Below are 19,642 nucleotides of genomic sequence, written 5' to 3'. Positions count from 1 at the left end.
GCATCTGGTATTCTAAGCTCAAGTGAGACTCTGTAAGGGAGGGGCAGGGCTAATGGACATCCCATGGGCTGGTAAACTGCATAAGAGGCCAACCATTGTGAGGAAACAGCTCAGACCATCTTGGAATGCATAGTTTTGATCATGTGGTGTAAGGATGCAAAAAATTTTTTTGAATTCTAATATCAGAGATATCATAGCTATCTCATATGTATGGAAACTGTTCAGTATTACCCAAATCACTTGAGATTTGGGGACCTCAGTTTCCAATTTTTAAAAATTAAGGCATATGAAAAAAATTTTGAAAATTAAGGAATATGACTACCGAGATCTAGTTGAGTTCTACAATTTTTACAGCTCCACGTCTTGATTTTCTGGATATCAAAATGCATCTTAGTTTTCCAGAGCTCACATATATCACAAGCCAGCCAATAAACTGGAAGTTCAAAAGCCTAAAATAAATACCACAAAGTCATGAAAGAGGGTGGGATAAAGTGGTTAAAAAACGGCCTTGGAGTCAGATAGCCCAGGTCCAAACACTACTTTGCCGCCTTCTGGATGGGTGAATTTGGGCAAGTCACTTACTTTCCTGAGGCCCAGTTCCCTCTGTAAGATGGAGACAAAAATATCTAGCTACAGGGATATTAGTTGAGCACTTGAGATAGTAAACAACAAATAACTGCAATTCTTCTCATTGTCTCAAGGACCACTCTCACAGCAAAGAATGGAAATGAATTAGAACCACTTTCACTAAAAAAAAAATGTTGATTAAATACAGCTAGGACCTCTGAGCAAGCCCCATTGTTACACACATGGCTGGATTTCCTGGAAGTAGGAGCAGACACGGAAAACCAGGGATCTCTGTCTTCCTCTAGAATTGTACAGTATCTTCTCTGCTCCTCTCTGAATACTAACTTTCTTCTCTCTGCAGATTTGCTCTCTTGCTTCTCTTATCCACTCGGGATTTGTTCATCACCGGTTTCCCCAAATGCAGCCTCAGTGTCCAGGTCTGCATGGACCTGCAGCTTGGACCTCAACAGCTAACTGAGTCCATATCATGGTAATCCAGGACCAGACTCCTGGGAGATAAGATATGATTAGCTGGGTTTGATTTGGTGCGTAGTCTTGGTCCAATGAGGTCAACTAACAAGAAAGCCTGGCTGTCTTGGTGTGATACACAGGCTCTCTCCAGGGTGGAGGCTGTTGTTATTTAAGTACATACATTGCACACTTGACTCTTTTTAAAAGAACCTACAAGCTGCTCACTATTGCTTTATAGACACAATTCTTTATGTGTAAGTGGCAGAATGGTAGGGTGCTCCAGGAAGACGCAGTGACGATGATGCCATTGGCCTGAGAGAGGGGTATCCTAAAATACTCATAATAACAAAACGCAGGCCAGGAACTCAAACACAAGGAACTGTCAGACCCTATAATCAAAGTGTATACAGTTTACACCTCAGCAGGCCCCAGGGATGCTATTGTCATTAGTACAACGTCAAATCAATGTCTGTAAAAACTGTGTTCTATGATAATCCGTAAAAGATTGCACTTGTGTAAGAAGTCAGGAAGCTTTACTGAAAAGCAATATTAAAGTAGTTAAAACCTCATCCATTCATGCATTTATCATTCATTCACTCAGCAAAAATTCCTTGTGGGTTTACCATGCTCTTGGTGCTTGTACACATCATAGGTACTGAAGAAGAAGGGGAGACACACCATTAATCAGCAACTAACGTGGTGGGAGATGTGCAATTCTAAAGCATAGCCAGGGCATGATATAGACACAGAAGACTGATGCAGCGAAGGTCATCAGGGATAGAATCTGGGGGGTGGGGGTGGAGCTTTCAGAGGAGGCTGGGGGAAAGAAGAGGAAGAGCATTCTGGGCTGCAGAAACAGCAGACCAGGAGCAAAGGAAAGGGAACTAGCTGGACCCCATTGAGTACTTTAAGTAGCCCCTTGTGTCTGAACCTGGATGCATAGGTCGGGGCGGGGTGGCAGGTGTGAGTGCTGCGCTGGAGAAATGGGCAAGAGCCTGATTGAAAAGGGCAATAGGGGCTAAACTAAGGAATTTGAACATTATCCTGAGAGTCACAAGAGGCCAGTGAGCGTCTTTTAAGTAGGGGAACAATCCGATGACATTTGTGAATTAAAAAGAGTATTTTGGAGTGCCAAGGTGGGGAAGACTGGAGGAGAAGAGTTGGGCTGTTGGTTGTAGGAATCCTGGAGGGATGCAGAGAAGCAGTGGTTACTATAAGAATGCAGAGATGTCAACTCTGAGGGAATCTGAGTGGCTTGTGCACTTCTGGTGGTGCCATTCATGGGGATGAAGAATAAGAGGAAAAGGATTGGTGTAGAGAGAAAGACTGGGGTTGTGGTGATGATGGGACTTCAGATAGGAGGAGCTCCTCAAGCAGCTGGAAGAAGTGTTTAGAGATTAGCCGAAAATGATGGTCCATAGATTTGGGTTTGGGGCCAATCAGCAGGTGGATCCAGCATGAAAGGTAAAGCAGAACAGAAGAAGGGGACAGAACGTGTGCAGTGAAGGCTGGCGCAGGAGGAGCAAGCTGAGGAGAAAGGCTAGAGGTGGATGAAGGTGTCTCTCTCCCAGACAAAGGAAGAAAGAGAGCTCTTTGGAGGAGAGCATCACAAACAGTGTCATGGCAAGAAGGATCAAGAAAGAAGGACCGGAAGAGTGTCCTGTGGCTTTGGGAAAAGGGGTCATTGGTGGCATTACTGAGGGCTGCTCCCCTGGTGGGTAGACCTGGAAGCTGTGTGGGAGGGAAGTGAAGACAAGGAACAGACAAGTTTCCAAGAAGACTGGCTGGAAAGGAAAGAAGAGAAATGGAGCAGAAGCTCGAGGGAGAAGCAGGGATGGAAGTGGGTTTTTCAAGACGGGGAGAACTGTTCATATTAATAGGTTGGGAGATACAGGGCAGAGAGAGGAAGATGGATGGAGCAAGGTCCTGGAGGAGGGAGGGAGGAAGGCACCCAACACTGAGGTGGAAGGATTAGCCTCAGACATGAGGAGGGACAGCCTTTTCACAGAGATAGGAGGGAAGGAGGAAAGGATGGGGCCAGACAGATAAGTTCGTTCGTGGCAGGGGAGGAAATTGAGGGAGTTCTCGATTGATGGCCTCAATTTTCTCAGTGAAGGGGAGGCAAGGTGATCTGCTGAGTGGCATGGGGGGAGGTGGTAGAACAGAAGGTGGTTTAGGAGGAGGAACGTTTGGTTTCTATAACTGCTGATCAGAGTGGGGGACGGAGCTGGCTAGGGGCCCAAAGAGGCTGGTGGGGAGTGCTGAGCCCCTAGCCGAGTTGGGAGAATACCTATTCGGTATGCCTCAGGCTCACAGCTGTGACAGTTTCTTCCAAAGCCTTTAAAAGTCTGGACAGAAGAGCAAGAAGCTGAATTGTTAGATTGAGCCAGAGCTGAGTTTTTGCAGAGTGGCTGTCACAGAAAGGTAAGAGGGTCTGGAAATTTCAGGACACGGAAAAGAGCAGTTTGAAGTGATGGGCTTCTGCATTCAGGATGGATAGAGGTCACAAAGTCGATACTCATCTGCTAGATCAGGAGCAAATCAAAGGGCCCAGGGCTCCAAGGCCTTAGTATGTAGGTGTTACAGGAGAAAAAACAAGTGGTGAGCTGAAAGGTCCTGTTGACACATCGTGGGCCACTGGGGTTTCACATCGTAGAGGAAGACCGGCTGCACGGGCTTGGAAATTGGTCACCTGAAAGCTAATCGTACCTCTTCATTGAAGATTCCTTAGTCTCTCCATCCCCAAACGTTTTTCCCTCGAGCCTCTGAAGTCCCATATCATGTTGTTTGCAGACAGGCAGTAAAAAGCACGTTAAACTGGAACCTGAATACGAGAGCCCGGACGCCTGGGTTTGGGTCTTATTTCCAGCACCCGTAAGTTCTGCGGCCTCGGCGCCAGCGTGAGCCGCCAAGCTCCTGGACCTGTCCTGCTTGCTCGGGGACAGATGGCTCTGTCCACGCGCAGTGTGCACCTCCCGCCCCGTGCTGGTGGAGCTGCTTGGCTCGTTCCCACCTTTCTGTGGGATGAGGCTTGGCAGGGACAGAGACCCTCTTCCTCCTCCAATGTCACTCCATTTCACTGCAGTTTATACAATACCCGACATCAAAAGAACCTGGAAGAAATTCTACTGGGAAGGAGGAGATCTTTTGTTTCATAAAATTTCCAATTTTATTTTAATAGTCTCAAAACCAGACTTCCAGGGTAGCAAATCCAAGAAACCTATGATCCCATGAAGGCAAACATTCTGGGAGGAAGAAAAAAAAAATAGGCCCTTTAAAAATCTGAGCTTTGTTATCCGACTGAGGTCAACAGAGACAGACCAAATCAACAAGCATGACATGAAGGGCAAATTTGCAATTAAAAGAGGAATAAGGAATTATAAAGATGGATGAGCCCCGTGACACCCGCGCCCAGGCCTGCGTGGCCTTGGCCTCAGACGCCAGAAATTAATGCTTTACTCTTTAGCGCGCGCGTCACCTTTGGCTCTGAACAGAAAGGCAAATGCATTAAAATAACAACAATTAGAACACTTACTTAGCTTGGAAGGCATTGTTGGTTCCCCTGTGGTCGAGGTCATGACACAGGCATCCCACAATCACCGCTAAAATTTCCACCTCGGTCAGAATCTCTTGAAACCCGGCGGTCTGGGAAGATGAGAAAATGGCCCAGTCACTGCTTGGGGCAGGGAGGAAGGCCGAGGCTCGTCTGCTGAGCCACCATCAGCTCTGTTGTCATACCCACATCATTTAAGGGAATGATTAACTGCCACCCCTTCGACTAGTGAGTTGGGTGGTCAGTTGCACAGCCCAGGGTCCCCGCGGTGATGAATTAGCCGGCACGGTGGCCCGCCCTGGCTGGCACACCAGGACAGAGTTCAGATTGTTTTGTTCCCTTTTTAGAGAAGAAGCTGCGCTGTCTAGATACAGTGACAGTCTGGCAAAGGCCTGGAGCAAAATGTGTTTTGTGATTCGACATTTCAAAATGATGAGCATCTAGGGGTAGGGAGAGAGAGGGGGCTGGGAGTTTAGAACTGAGTGATGTAGCCACCAGATGCCATTTAAATGAAAGTTGGCAAGAGAAAATGCCTTAAAAAATATGTGTGTGTGTGTATCTATTAGAAAAAGCAACTTAGAAGTACTCAAATTGTTACATGATAATATTCTAGAAGTTATAAATACCTTAATTCACATTAGCTTGGAGGACAGGTGAAATTTCAGATAAGCAGTGCCTGTCTTGAAAACTAGAATTGGCCAGGGGATTAGGCGATCCAGACGTCGGATCAGGTGGAAGATCTGTTACATGCAGCTTCTTATGATCCCCAGGCAGCTTGCTTGGGAAATGCATAGGTGTGGTGTGCTATCTCTGGCGAGCAGGGTGATGTAATTACATGACCATGAGCAGCAGTGCTTCTCTGATTCCTGCTGGCCTTTCGTTAGTTTAGAAGAGAAAGTGAACTTGCAGAAATGCAGGGCTCTGCATTTGCTTGATCTAAGGCCTTTCTGCCTCCTCCGCCCTTAACTTTTAAGCCTCCCCGCTCAGTATTTATTAAAATCTTTATCAGAGGGCAGGAGAAGGGGAAGGGTAGAGTTCAAACTGCTTCCCTTTTCATGTGTGTTTTTTCCTCCACATCTAGGATCACTAGCTAATATCTGTAAGACAGTTCTCTTACAGCAATGAACACTTTGTTTTTTAGTTAATTATGTTTTTGTTGTAGAAATAACTGAATAATAAAGTTTCTGTGTTGACAACTTTATTTTAAAAGATTTCTACATTAGAAATACATATAATTTCATCTGCATAGCAAATAGGAATGTTTATAAACTATCTGGGCAGGATAAAGTAGTCCATATCTAAGCTGTGTGGGTCCTTCATTTTAAAATTCAGAGCTGGCTATTGGTTTTAAGTTAATTTTATTTTATTGAAGGCATTACTTGCAATAGTTTTTAAAAATTTAATTGTAGTTAGAAACTTAGAACCAAAGCCAATAGTCCCTCATCCTTCCCCTATCCTGATTCCCAAAGACAAGAACTTTCCATTTTCTTTTTTTGTCTAATTTGGTAGGCATTTCCCCCCACATTAATATATAGTAGGTCATTAGCCCTTGGTTATTCAGGGGTTTCCCATGTGACTATAATCCTTCCTGTGTGCCAGACACTGTCCTAAGAGAACCACAACCATTTAACATACTTCTACTCCTTTGGCTACAAAGAATGTAATTAATATGATTTCGGTATTGACCATTTGGTGATGTCTGTGTGTAAAGTCGTCTCTTGTGTTATTGCTGTGACAGCCCTGGGATTTCTTTGGAAGGAATGATGCTAAAGCTGAAACTCCAGTACTTTGGCCACCTCATGTGAAGAGTTGACTCATTGGAAAAGACTCTGATGCTGGGAGGGATGGGGGGCAGGAGGAGAAGGGGATGACAGAGGATGAGATGGCTGGGTGGCATCACTGACTCAATGGACGTGAGTCTCAGTGAACTCTGGGAGTTGGTGATGGACAGGGAGGCCTGGCGTGCTGTGATTCATGGGGTCCCAAAGAGTCGGACACGACTGAGCGACTGATCTGATCTGATCTGAGTGCATTCTTTTGGCAGAATTCAGTTAACCTTTGCCCTGCTTCATTTTGTTCTCCAAGGCCAAATTTGCCTGTTACTCCAGGTATATCTTGACTTCCTACTTTTTCATAAACAAAGAAAAGCAGAGACATTACTCTGCCAACAAAAGTCCATATAGTCAAGGCTATAGTCTTGCCAGTGGTCACATACGGTTGTGAGAGCTGGACCGTAAAGAAGGCAGAACGCCAAAGAATTGATGCCTTCGAACTGTGGTGCTGAAGACTCCTGAAAGTACCTTGGACAGCAAGATTAAACTAGTCAATCTTAAGGGAGATCTACCCTGAATATTCACCGGAAGGACTGACGCTGAAGCTCCACTATTTTGGTCATCTGATGTGAACAGATGACTCATTGAAAAACTCCCTGATGCTGGGGAAGATTGAGGGCAGGAGAAGAGGGTGTCAGAGAATGAGATGGCTGGATGGCATCACCTATGCATTGAACATGAACTTGTGCAAACTCCGGTAGACGGTGAGGGACAGGGAGGCCTGGCATGCTGCAGTCCATGGGGTCGCAAAGAGTCGGATACGACTGGGTGACTGAACAACAACAACTTACTTCTCATAACAGGTAAGAACTATTATTATCTGCCAGTTAAGATGAGGAAACTGAGGCACAAAGAAACTTAAGTGCCCTGGGTCTTAGAAAGTGCCTACCTGATGATGAGTCTGTAAATGTTATTCACTCAGTGTCCAATGATTATATCCTTTGTTATGTGGATGTTTAGCTTCCTGGAGTTAAGATTGCTTTTAACATCTAAGTCGACTTACATCCTACACAACTCTGAACAGTCACACCTTTGACAGGTCGCTTCCTGTCCTGGGGTTCCCTGCTTTGGCCCAGCGCTGACACTTGGCCTGGATTCTCCTGTCTGCTGCCAGCATCCCCCTCCTAGGGTTGGTCACCTGTCTCCTCCATCCCACATCTCTCTCTTTCCTCGTTTTCTCTCTCAGTTTGCGGGAACACATCTGCCAGTAGCTTCATAAGAAAGGATGTTAATACTTCTTTAACATTGAGAAAGTTGATTTTTTTTTTTTTGAGGCTTTGCACAACTGAAATGTCTTTAATCTATTCTCCTACTCAATTATTGGCTTGCCTAACTATTCTAGGTTGCAACATTTTCATTCAGAATTTTGAAGGACTTCTCTATTCTTTCCTAACTTCCAAAGTTGCCTTAGCGAAGCATAAATCATTCTTGTTCCTAATCCTTTGAATGATACTTATTTTCTCTCTTTTAGAATCTTCTCTCTATGCCTGGGGTTTGCCAATTTCACAAAAATCTTCTTTTGTTTGGGACTTTTCCTCATCATTGCTTGGTACACCTTTTCAATGTGAAGGCTCATTTTCTTCAGTACAATATTCTTGTCATTTTTTTTCCCCTTAATAATTTCGACTTCATTATTTTTTATGTCCTATTTGAATGGTACTCCAATTGGTTTGACATTGGACTTCTTATATTCATTTCCTTATTTTCCATTTCTTCTTTCCCATTGCTCATGTTGACTTTTCTCCTCTTACTTTCCAGGAGTAATAATCTTTTAAATTTACTAGCATTTTCCTGTCTGCTGCTCCTTTTCTGACAGCACACTATTCTTCTTACATGGACGCATTATGGTCTCTTCTCTTTTGAAGATATTGATTATAACTGCTTTGAAATTCTCTCCTGTTCCCTGAATTGCCTATTTCTTCTGAACTCCTTATCTCTTTGTTTGGTGGTTTCCTCAAATGCCTGATATCCTTAGTTGTCCACTTATGCATGGGAGTCCACATTCACCACACACCCATGCATGGAGATGGTGTCTACACATGGCTGATCTCATCACTGCTGAGCTCACGGCCAGGTGGTCCTGCTGTGGACCCCCACACGCCAGTGCAGATACTCTGAACACTTCCTCTGGATTTTCCAATCTCTTGCTTGGAAGGAGCATAAATACAGGTGTTGGAATTCTGAGAAAAGGGTATGTAGCTTCTCACCCTTGTGATGGAGACTTTCACTTCATTCTCTTACTTGCAAGGTGCGTCTCACCTAACTTTTCTTTTACTGGTGTCTCCAAGTCTGGGGCTCAGTTTCTCTGGCAAATACTCTGGCTTCCTGCATAGACAAAGGGAAGAGGAGTTCTTGGACTACAGGGAGAGGGGATGGAAATTTGGGGGCTCAGTGTTTTCCTTGGCCCTCACTCCCACTCACCCCATTTCTGTGGTATCTGATCCTTCCAGTTCCTGAGCTTTGACAGCTTCTAGGAGAGTACTGGTTCTCACGCGTACCCCTTCCTCTACTCTCTTCTCCTGAAGGCATTTGGGTTGGACCTTCCTTTTCTTTGTTAATCTACAAGCCATCCTCCCTCCATGAAAAGAGTGGAATTTGTGTCCATTTCTTACTCTCCTTGTTATTTTTGGGGTGTTTTTTGAAAGGAGAAAGGGATGCAAGTGCCTTTCTCTGTCATCTTGAAACTGTAAGACAGTTTCATTGGGTTTGGATCTTGCTAATATGAAGCAAATCCTGAAAGTCTATCAAGCAGGCAATAATTATACACTGTATTCTGGAAATCAGTGCTGTAAACACAATGACGATGCACTGAAATTTAGAGAGATTGTTGCCTGTGAAAATGCTGCTGTTTAGAATGAGCTGATGAATTGGAACAGTAAGAATAGAGATGGGATAATGTCAACATAAGATAATTCAACTAGAAATTTAATTAGAAGATAAAATCGAATGCCATGTAATAGACTCAAGTTCAAAATCCGGAATCATTTTTAAGCCATCAGTTATCACCCATTGTATACTATGTTGGAATATACTTCAAGGTCTTACACAGCCGACTACCCCGCCCCTTTCTTGGAAATCCAGATTCTAGCTCTTAGACTATTTGTATCACAGGTATTTTTGAGAATTTAATAAAAGCCATGGACCTTTTTCCCAGAAATTATTCTATAACTTCATGGTGTTCCAAGGCCATGGAGCCCACCTCTAGATCCTCCCAATAAAGAATCCCTGACGTACAGCACAGTCACACAAAGCGTATTTACCTCTCTTGGCTGTGATACCTGAGTTACTGAAGCAGCACCTATCTCTTGACTGTGATTGAAAGCTGCCTGGTAAATGGTTTCTGAGGGTCGTCAGGCCTGAGATGTGTCCACCTGCCACCGAGCGTCCATCTGCCCCTCCCCACCCTCATCCATCTTCTTTCTAGTCCTATCCATTCTGACCTACACTTGACACACACTGGGGAGAAAACGTCAGCTGCATGCTGCAGACAATATACTTTCAAAAGCGAACACAGTGGCAGCAGGAAGTACATTCGGATGTGTTTCTCCTATGCTTAATTCTATTTTTATTTTCAAATAAAATGATATGTTTGCTGCTACTGATCCAGTAACTAACTACCCGTTATCCAATAATGGGTTTTGTTGACCATTATTTTACTCTACCCTCTCACCTGTATTCCCTCATGGCCCATATCAGAAATGTAAAGCCGGGAATATCATATATCTAAGTAAAAAGATAACCAAGGCATACAGAGCTAGCTTCCATGTCACCCTCTCCAGAAAAGCCTGTCACGACCCTCTGAGCAGGTCTCCTGTAACAGTCCTCTGTTGGGTTGGACATATGCTGGGATAACCCTGCCCCCAACCACTAGGGCATATAATCACTGGAACTCCAAAGGACCCAAACAGTAAGACTGAGTTGAAGTGTTTCTTGAACTAGCCAGTGATTTCCTACCACTCAGTCAACATAAAATTCAAACCAGCAAGGACATGCCACCATGGCAAAGCTGATCCTGTGTGGTTGTCAGAGGAACAGAGGAACATGACAGCCAGAGAAAAATTGACAGTTGCTTTTTTACTCCGTGGGGCTTCGCGGGTGGCTCGGTGGTAAAGAATCTGCCTGTAATACAGGAGACCCAGGTTCAATCCTTGGGTCAGGAAGACCCCCCTGGAGAAGGGAGTGACAACCCACTCCAGTATTCTTGCCTGGAGAATTTCATGGACAGAAGAGGTGGGCTGCAGTTCATGGGGTCACAAAGAGTCAGACACGACTGAGCGACTAACACCTGTGGCTGTGGCTCTGTAGAATCCAGGAGTATAAAAAACAACGAGCCATAATAACATTAGATGGTGCTACAGAGGCTTCTTCACTCATTTAACAAAAATGTTCAGTTCTTAGTGGCTTCCCCAGTGGCTCAGACTGTAAAGAATCCACCTGCAATGCAGGAGACCTGGGTTCGATTCCTGGATCAGGAAGATCCCCTAGAGAAGGGAATGGCTACCTACTCCAGTATTCTTGTCTGGAGAATTCTCCATGGAAACAGGAGCCTGGTGGGCCACAGTCCATGGGGTAGCAGAGTCAGACACAACTGAGCAACCAGCTCTAGTGTGTGTTAAGTAATTGATCTATCTGAGAAAAGAGGCTTGGGATAATACTGACAACAGATATCACTTGTATAGCATTTAGTATGTGCCAGGCACTGTTCTAAACCCTCAAATACCTTAACCCATCTAATCCTTACAAGTCTAATCTTTACAAGAATTCTCTGAAGGAGAAACTGTTCTGATGTCTCCCATTTTACAGATGAAGATAGCAAAGCAACAGAATACACTATTGGAATGAAACAGAGACAGGATTAGCCTCCAGGCAACCTGACTCCCGAGTCTGTGTCCTCACACCCTGTGCAACCCAGCCACTAAGGTGAGAGTGTATGTGCAGTTGTACAGATTTTAAAGACCTTTGTAATAATAGAATGACGGCAGGATATTAAGGAATCACTTGGAGTGTGCTTTAGTCCACCACAAAGGTTATTCTTTATAGTCTGTTTCTGGCCATACCATACAACTTGGGGGATCTCAGGTCCCTACTTAGGGACTGAACGCGAGCCAAAGGCAGTGAAAGCCAGAATCCTAATCCCTAGGTCACCAGGGAACTTTCAACAATGGATGTTTGTTCTTGAATTGGAAGAGGTTAATACTGCAGAGCCACTGCACATCTTGAGCCAAACACAGCTCTGGTGCATCAAGATGTGGCTAATAATATATAGTGATTTAAAATGAGGTTTAGAAAGAAAAGAAAGATACAATGGTTTGTGTACAACATGTAAATCCTAGGGGCAGGTTGATGGATACCAACTTATTCAATTTGCTCCAAAGCATTGGTTTTAAGCAGAGGACTTTCTCAAGCTTTCAGATGAAAGTAGATTTCACTTGCTTACCAAGAGTGCTTATGAATGAATTTATACTTGATGCCATATCCTATCTTCTTTTTAAAAAAGATCCTCTCTGCCAACAAGAGACAGTGGGTGATGAAAGCTCAGTGGGAGAATAACAGGTATTCACAACGCAATCTTCCATTGTGGGGAGAAAACCTTACTTGAGAGCTTCCCTGGTGGCTCAGTGGTAAAGAATTCACTTGCCAATCCAGGAGACTTGGGTTCAATCCCTGGAATATCCCACATGCTACGAAACAACTAAGCCCATGCACCACAATTATTGAGCCTGTACTCTGGAGCCTAGGAGCTGCAACTGCTGAAGCCTGTGTGCCCTAGAACCCATGTTCTGCTATCCAAGAAAAGCCACCACAATGAGAAGCCCATGCACCACAGCTAGAGAGTAGGCCCCGATCGCCGCAACCAGAGAAAAGCCCACGTAGCGATGAAGACCCAGCACAGCCAACAGGTAAACAAGTCAAATCATTGAAAAAGCAACCCCGCTAGATAAACTATTGCATCTAGATTTAGATCTAGATTGCATCTAAATCTAGATCGGTGTTTACAGTAATGTTTGTCTGCCAATAATTGGATCTGCCAGGCTGAAGAAATGGCACTTCAGTCCTATTTCAAGGTCCAGAAACCAGAACCTTTCCAGTTGTTGCTGCTGCTGCTGCTGCTAAGTCGCTTCAATCGTGTCCGACTCTGTGTGACTCCATAGATGGCAGCCCACCAGGCTCCCCCGTCCCTGGGATTCTCCAGGCAAGAACACTGGAGTGGGTTGCCATTTCCTTCTCCAATGCATGGAAGTGAAAAGTGAAAGTGAAGTCGCTCAGTCGTGTCTGACTCTTCGCGACCCCATGGACTGCAGCCTACCAGGCTCCTCCGTCCATGGGATTTTCCAGGCAAGGGTACTGGAGTGGGGTGCCATTTAGGGGACCACCAACCAACACCATGTTTACATGGCTCCTTTACCAAAGCATGTGATACAATACAAACCAGTTGTAGTTTGTCTAGTTTCAATGGGAGTATAGCTTGGGTTTACCTGGGAGGACAGCTTGGGGGGTTTTGTTTGTTTGTTATTGGTGTATAGTTTATTTACAGTGTTGTGTTAGTTTCAGGTGTACAAGGTGTGGGACAGTTTTGATCAAATTTGCTTTTCTTCGTTTTCAAGATGAATGTAGTCAATAATTGATTTGGCCTTAATTAAATACGGATTTAAGTCTGCAATGAGCCTTTGCTTGTCAAGTTCAGAGTTGGGAAGACCTTACAGTCTATACTTGAATACTTTTATAACCAGAAGCTTCTTGAAGCCACTTATTATCAAATTGCAAAATTTAAGTCATGTTTTGGACACAACTTCTCTCTGAATCTCAAATAACATAGCAAATGCTTACTCATGTAAGACTCAAAATGGCCAGGCACCCAATGGACTCTACAGTCCATGGAATTCTCCAGGCCAGAATATTGGAGTGGGTAGCCTTTCCCTTCTCCAGGGGATACTTCCAACCCATGGATAGAACCCAGGTCTCCCACATTGCAGGTGAATTCTTTACCAGCTGAGCCACAAGGTAAGCCCAAGAATACTGGAATGGGTAGCCTATCCCTTCTCCAGGGATCTTCCTGAACCAAGAATCAAACCGGGGTCTCCTGCATTGCAGGCAGATTCTTTACCAACTGAGCTATCAGGGAAGCCTCTCAAAACTGGTACAAGCATACATGTTTGAGTAACTGTTTGTAGCATGAATTTAAAAAATGAATTGACTTTAATCATTTTATTAAATAATTTTAACTACCTCCTTGACTTAATTTTAACCTACTTGTTATCCTAATTTAAAAAATTATCTATTTTGTAAAGTTAAAAACATATGAAAAATAGAATACTGTATTGAATACCTAAGTACTCGTTACCTAACTTTAGCAGGAAGCCACATTCTGCTGCCTTGATTCATTTATCCCCTCACATGTTCTGTTTCGTTTGTTTGCTAGACTATTTCAAAGCAAACCTCTGGCATCTGTCAATACTCTTCATTTCATTCTCAGGAAGTCATGATGTGGTCAAATAAAAATCGGTCAATGTATCTCTGCTCTCATATTTCGATAAAATGTGCAAAAACAAATATAAATGGTAAAAAGAAAAATGGTAAAAAAAAGAGTAAATATCTAATAAGCCTTTAAAAGTTGAATTTTTACTTCAATTCAGGTAATACGAAAGCAAAGCTACATGTATGTATATAGCAAGCATACTGTAATTCAAAAAAAGACAAAAGGAAAAACATATTAGGTGTTTAACGTTTTTTGCTTTCAATACTGAGAATATGCTTTATTATTTTTTGAGGATAAAGACATCCTGCTTTTTCATGTTTAGAAATATAGTTTATATTTTATGATAAACTGCTAGTGAATTGAATAGAACATGGGCTGTGTGAGCCCAGAGAATGAAGATCACCTGGTGAACATCAATTGTGCAGAGACAGTCCTCTTCACATGCCACAAAGAAGCCAGATTGATGAATTTCGAGAATATGAAACCTCTTCAAAACTTACCCCAAATTTTCACTAGTCATCACTGAGCTAAACTTGAACATGAGACTAGTGAAAAAAATTAAAACTTTATAAAGTCCCCAGCTTGACACCCTTAGGTGCCAGGTTTCATTCAGCCTCAAGAAACTGCCACTACTGAGTCATAAGCTGTGGAAAATAGAGGCTGTGATAAATGACCATGGCTCTGCTGCCGGGTCTCCCTGACCTGCAGGATTTGGCTGGAGTCATAAAATACAGAGCGACAGATTAAGCAGTTTACCAACACCGTAAAAATCTCAGGAATAAATTAACTTTAATAAAAAATCCTATATTGTAACCAGGCAACCGCAGCCCTGAAATCACACACATTTCCTGACAAGCCTGTGTCCACAGGCAAGAGCTTGCACTCCCCCCCAAATGCCAGCATGATTATGTTCATACACTTTTACAATTTACATGTCCTAAGAAAAATACTCAGCTCTGGCTGATGGTGCGGGAGAATTTATTTTCACTAGAAAGGGAATGACCCATAACTCATGAATGGCAGCGCTTAAAGTGAGTTATGGAGGGTACTCTCCTGTGTGAGGAAGTGGAGTGGATTATCCTTCTGCCCAATTGTATGTTTGATTATTAGCACACCAGTTTCTTAATTATGTGCTGCTTTGCCTTTTTCCTTTTGTAAAATAAATGTGGATAAAGGAAGTGTCAGCTAGAAGCACAGAGTGCCTCACTGGAGCTCTGAGAGGTGGCCAGAGAGAATAAAAATAGAAACCTTCTTAAATGATTAAAAGCCAGGAGTCTTAAATGTAATTTAGACACAGTATTCAAATTGATTAGCTCCCTAGTTAATTTACAGCCCCCAGTGCTGATACTCTGCAAAAACATAAAAGAATCACTCCTTTCCTCAATTAAAAATGTGCTTTCTTTGAAGTTACACCAGAAATCAAGGTATGCCCACATGACAAAGAATTGGTTTTTCTCATACGCAGATTTTATTGTATTATTAGGATAATGTTGCCATTTATTTTCTAGTAAATATAACGAGTTATTACTTATATTGATAAGGAAATGCAATGTAAAAACGATGTTTGATGATTACAAATGTAATTATTGTTTGTTACTTTGTTGTTGGTTACAGAATAAAACCATAGATCTCTTTGTACCTTACAACATTACAATCTACAATGAATTTAGATTTCCATTGAGATTAGTAGTCTTGTTATAGAGCAAAAACATTTTATTTGAAAATTCAACTAGTTCTGTCCTTCTTTGGGTTAAGGGGAAAGGGAATTCTAATTGCGTTTCTAAGATCTCCTTGCAGAAGAAACTGTCTACCTTAAAAATCAAGGACTTCCCTGAAAACGGCAGACAGAAGACAGCACATTATCCTCAAGCTAGTGAACAGGATGGATTTTTCTTCCTAAACGTCCCTTCTGCTCTCTAGTTTGAATTATCAATAAAACGACTTGGCTTGTCTCTGAAAATAACCTTGTTGACAATCCAAATACGGACTTAAACGCGCTACCTCCACATTTAAGATTTAAGAAGCCCCCGTAAATGTCAGGAGGTGTCAGTGTGTTTGCTGCGATACTTGGTTATTATTAGTGTTTAACTGCCTTTCCCCACCAGCACCAAGCCACCAGCACCGCCATCAATTTTAATGTGATCGTGTGCTTGTCTCTTTTCATATCCAGTGAATTCTGCAAGATCATAATATTCTATATGAACCCTAGCTGAACCTTAGTGTGATATGAAGAAAGAACAAGATTTCTAGCAATGATAGTTGTTCATCATTTTATAGTTTTTTGAAAAAACTGGACACTGAGCAGCATAGTTCCCTGAATAATATTACCCTAAACTAAATCCACTCATTCAATGAATCTTTATTGAGCCCTACAGGATACAGGGCATGCCCCAAAGTGCTAATGAGTACATTTATGGGATAGTAAAGAATACTGACTCTTAAGGAAACCTTTTTTTTCCCCCTGGAAAATCTGTCAGAGCTCATACATCATTTATAAAACCTTAAAATGTCTCTGCAACCTTGGCATCACCACATGCCTTTTTATTTTCCAGAATACAAACAAAAGCATGGTCGGTTCCTTTATGTGGTCTACACTGTACATATAAGAAATGTGCTTATTATCTTTCACTATGTATGTGCTTGATGGAATATTTATTCTACAAGCTTCTATAAATAAACAAAATTTGTATAATTATTCTTGATCTATCTGCAGCTTTTTATTCCCTGTTTTAACTGCAAATAGTAACTGGCACTCCATACTGCATTTATCTGAGGAATTAAAAATATTTGGTAATGTTTAACTACCTAAGTTTCTCTTTAGAAGCAAAGAATAAGACGGACACTTTCATTTTAATATTTGGAATTCTACACCAGAGGCTTGTAATAAATTAATAAGTCATTAACAGGGTTCCCAGTGAACTAAATTTCCACCATTATACATCAAATTGCCTATTCGACAATGCAGTTTGTTCTTTTTCTTTTTAATTTCTAAAGAAACAAGGCCTTTTTGTTACTTAGACATGAGCTTGAATACTTCTGCAAAACACAATTCTGAATCAAGCTATTTTCTGGGCTTGAAATGATTATAGAGTTAAAGGTTAGGAAGCTGATTCTTACATGTAATTTGCTTGTTCTGTTGTACTTCGTGTCATGGTTTGCTCATCAGTGACACACAAATATGCATCTTCCCATTCCTGGAGACAATGGGCTTGGAAAAATACACATCCACAGAAAGACACAAGGAGAGTGCCGTAATATTTGCACTAATAGCGCTGCAGGCAAGGAGACCGTCCTAATACAGGTCTGTCCTGATAGGAGGGTTCTTTTCAGATACACTGGCCTTGCTGATGTTTCTTTTAAGAAAAGAGTGTGGGGTGCGTGCCTCAGTATTTCTTTTCTTAGAAGAAAAGAAGCGTCTTCAGGGAATGTTGGTAAGATCAACACCATCCGCCCCCTTTCTTTCCAGGCAACTGGCTGGGAAACTTTGCCTTGGAGCGCCATCTAGAGGAAAATTCAGCGCACGTGCGCCGTGCTCTCTCACCTCTGTAGCTAGCTGAATGAATGCAGGGGTTAATTATAACTTTCCTTTCATATTAATAGAGAATTTTAGTTCTAATTCAACACATGGAAGTGGAATATAAGATAACTAGAATGGAAATAAAATCATTGATGAGAGCAAAACAGTGAAAGACCCTAATAGTATTCGGGAGTATCTGAAGCCTGAAGCCTTAGTGGCTGCTCAAGGAAATAAGTAGGTTATCATTTTGCCTACTTTGCTTACCAAAGTCGTATTCAGAAGTTAGAATTGATGAGTGAATTATGCTCACTTTCTTTTTTGCCCCTGATCAAGTAATCTCTGTTATCTCAATATTTACTTTCTTAGTGAAAAAGTTCTGATTAACCAGTCTGACTATGGTCAAGTTGGAGAGAATACTTGTGTTACGGACAAAGTTGACATTTTCAACCAACTGTAACCCTTAGTTCAGAAACATTTAATGAACAGAAAATAATATCTTTTCCAAATGTGGCTATTCTACTCAGTGTAAAAGAAAAAAAAATAACATTCACCAGGGTATTCTTTCCAAAGTCATGCATTTATTTTTCAACCTCTAGCTCCTTCTCCCCCTGGCCAAGAGAATTTTAAGAGTAAATTCTCTTTTTGAGCTAGCGTTAATACAAAAACAAAACCCAGACTTTCTCAAACAGTGATATTCTTCAAGGTTGCTGAGCAGACTTGCAAAAACAACTCTACCTTTGAAATATTTAGGCAGAACGAGTATCTCCATGGTGGTAACATTCTGAGAGCTCTGCCTTCTTCAGTTTCTTGAAAAGGATCAAGATTGTCCATATTGTGGAAAAATTTACTAAAGAAAACTGGGTATGAATTCCCTCTTCTCCTAAATGCCCACTCGACCACACAGTTCTTACCAGTTTCCTCTATCCCAGCTCTTTTACTTCAGTTCAGTTCAGTTGCTCAGTCGTGTCCGACTCTTTGCGACGCCATGGACTGCAGCATGCCTGGCTTCCCTGTCCATCACCAACTCCCGGAGTTTACTCAAACTCATGCCCATAGAGTTGGGGATGCCATCCAATCTTTTCATCCTCTGTCGTCCCCTTCTCCTCCTGCCTTCAATTTTTCCCAGCGTCAGGGTCTTTTCCAATAAGTCAGTTCTTCCCATCAGGTGGCCGAAGTATTGGAGTTTCAGCTTCAGCATCAGTCCTTTCCAATGAATATTCAGGACTGACTTCCTTTAGGATGGACTATTTTAAGGCTTATTGTAAAATCTGTTTCTGTTTATGACATCTTTAATCCCTCACTGAACAAGTTTCCTGCTTGGAGAAGGGAATGGCTACCCACTCCATGGACAGAGGAGCCTGTTGGACTACAACCCATGGGGTTGCGAAGAGTTGGACAAGACAAGTGACTAACACTTCACATAATTCAGTCCTTTGTTGAACAGGTTCCTGCTTACTTATTTTGGTGATTCACCATAAATCCATAGGTTTTCCAAAATAATAGGTTAATAATTTCTTTATTGGATGTCCTCTGTGAGTCATATACATGAACTCTGGACACAAAAAATTATTACTTGTCTATGAGATCTGATTTGGAAAAGTAAAATGAGAGGTTTTTTTTTTTTTTTTCCATGAAACATTGGTTCTTAAACATTTAAGGGTCTTGTTCAACGCTTCTTCCTTCCTCATTTGACTGGCTGCCTGGTTACATGGTGTATGTTACAGTGAGATGTCCAGTTTTTCCAGATTATTTTTCTTGGTCCTTAAGCAGTTGTGGACACCCTTCTCCCCTGCCACCCATCCGCAAAAAAAAAAAAAAACAAGTCCTTGAGTGTAAAAGTGAAGACATTTTGGTCCCATCTTCTTATGCTATATGTGTATTTCAGTTCAAATCAATCCAACACAAATTTGTTGAAAGCTTACCAAGTACAGGATTGAGTAGAGGGTGCTGGTGACATGCTCAACAGATAGATGTTGAGCAAATAAATGAAGGTTATTGCAAGAACAAAAAATGACTTCTTTAGCCTCAAGCTGCTTACTTTACAGGAGAATGAGAGATCTTTAACTTCAGATACACAGCAGAAAGAAAGATGTGTTGTACAAGACACGATTACTGATGATTATTGAAATTATTGATGATTATGGAAAAGGAAAGACTTCATGGGAAAAGCAGCATTAGATCAATGCATTTTAAAGAATGAGCAAAATTTTAGTAGGCAGAGAAGA

At 42.1% G+C, this 19,642-nt stretch overlaps 1 protein-coding gene across 1 annotated transcript in view; it reads right to left on the bottom strand.

The window, feature by feature from the left end:
- PDE11A (phosphodiesterase 11A) overlaps positions 1-19,642 on the bottom strand; it is a 207,440-nt gene that overhangs the window by 77,264 nt on the left and 110,534 nt on the right. Inside the window, exon 9 of the mRNA XM_061397317.1 lies at positions 4,574-4,683. Within this exon, the coding sequence (XP_061253301.1) occupies positions 4,574-4,683 (110 nt within the window). The remainder of the gene's footprint in view (positions 1-4,573; positions 4,684-19,642) is intronic.

The sequence above is a fragment of the Bos javanicus genome, chromosome 2 (assembly GCF_032452875.1).
Source record: "Bos javanicus breed banteng chromosome 2, ARS-OSU_banteng_1.0, whole genome shotgun sequence".
Lineage (NCBI taxonomy): Eukaryota > Metazoa > Chordata > Mammalia > Artiodactyla > Bovidae > Bos > Bos javanicus.
Note: the sequence above shows the minus strand (reverse complement) of the source record. Positions and strands in the feature narration are given on the sequence as shown.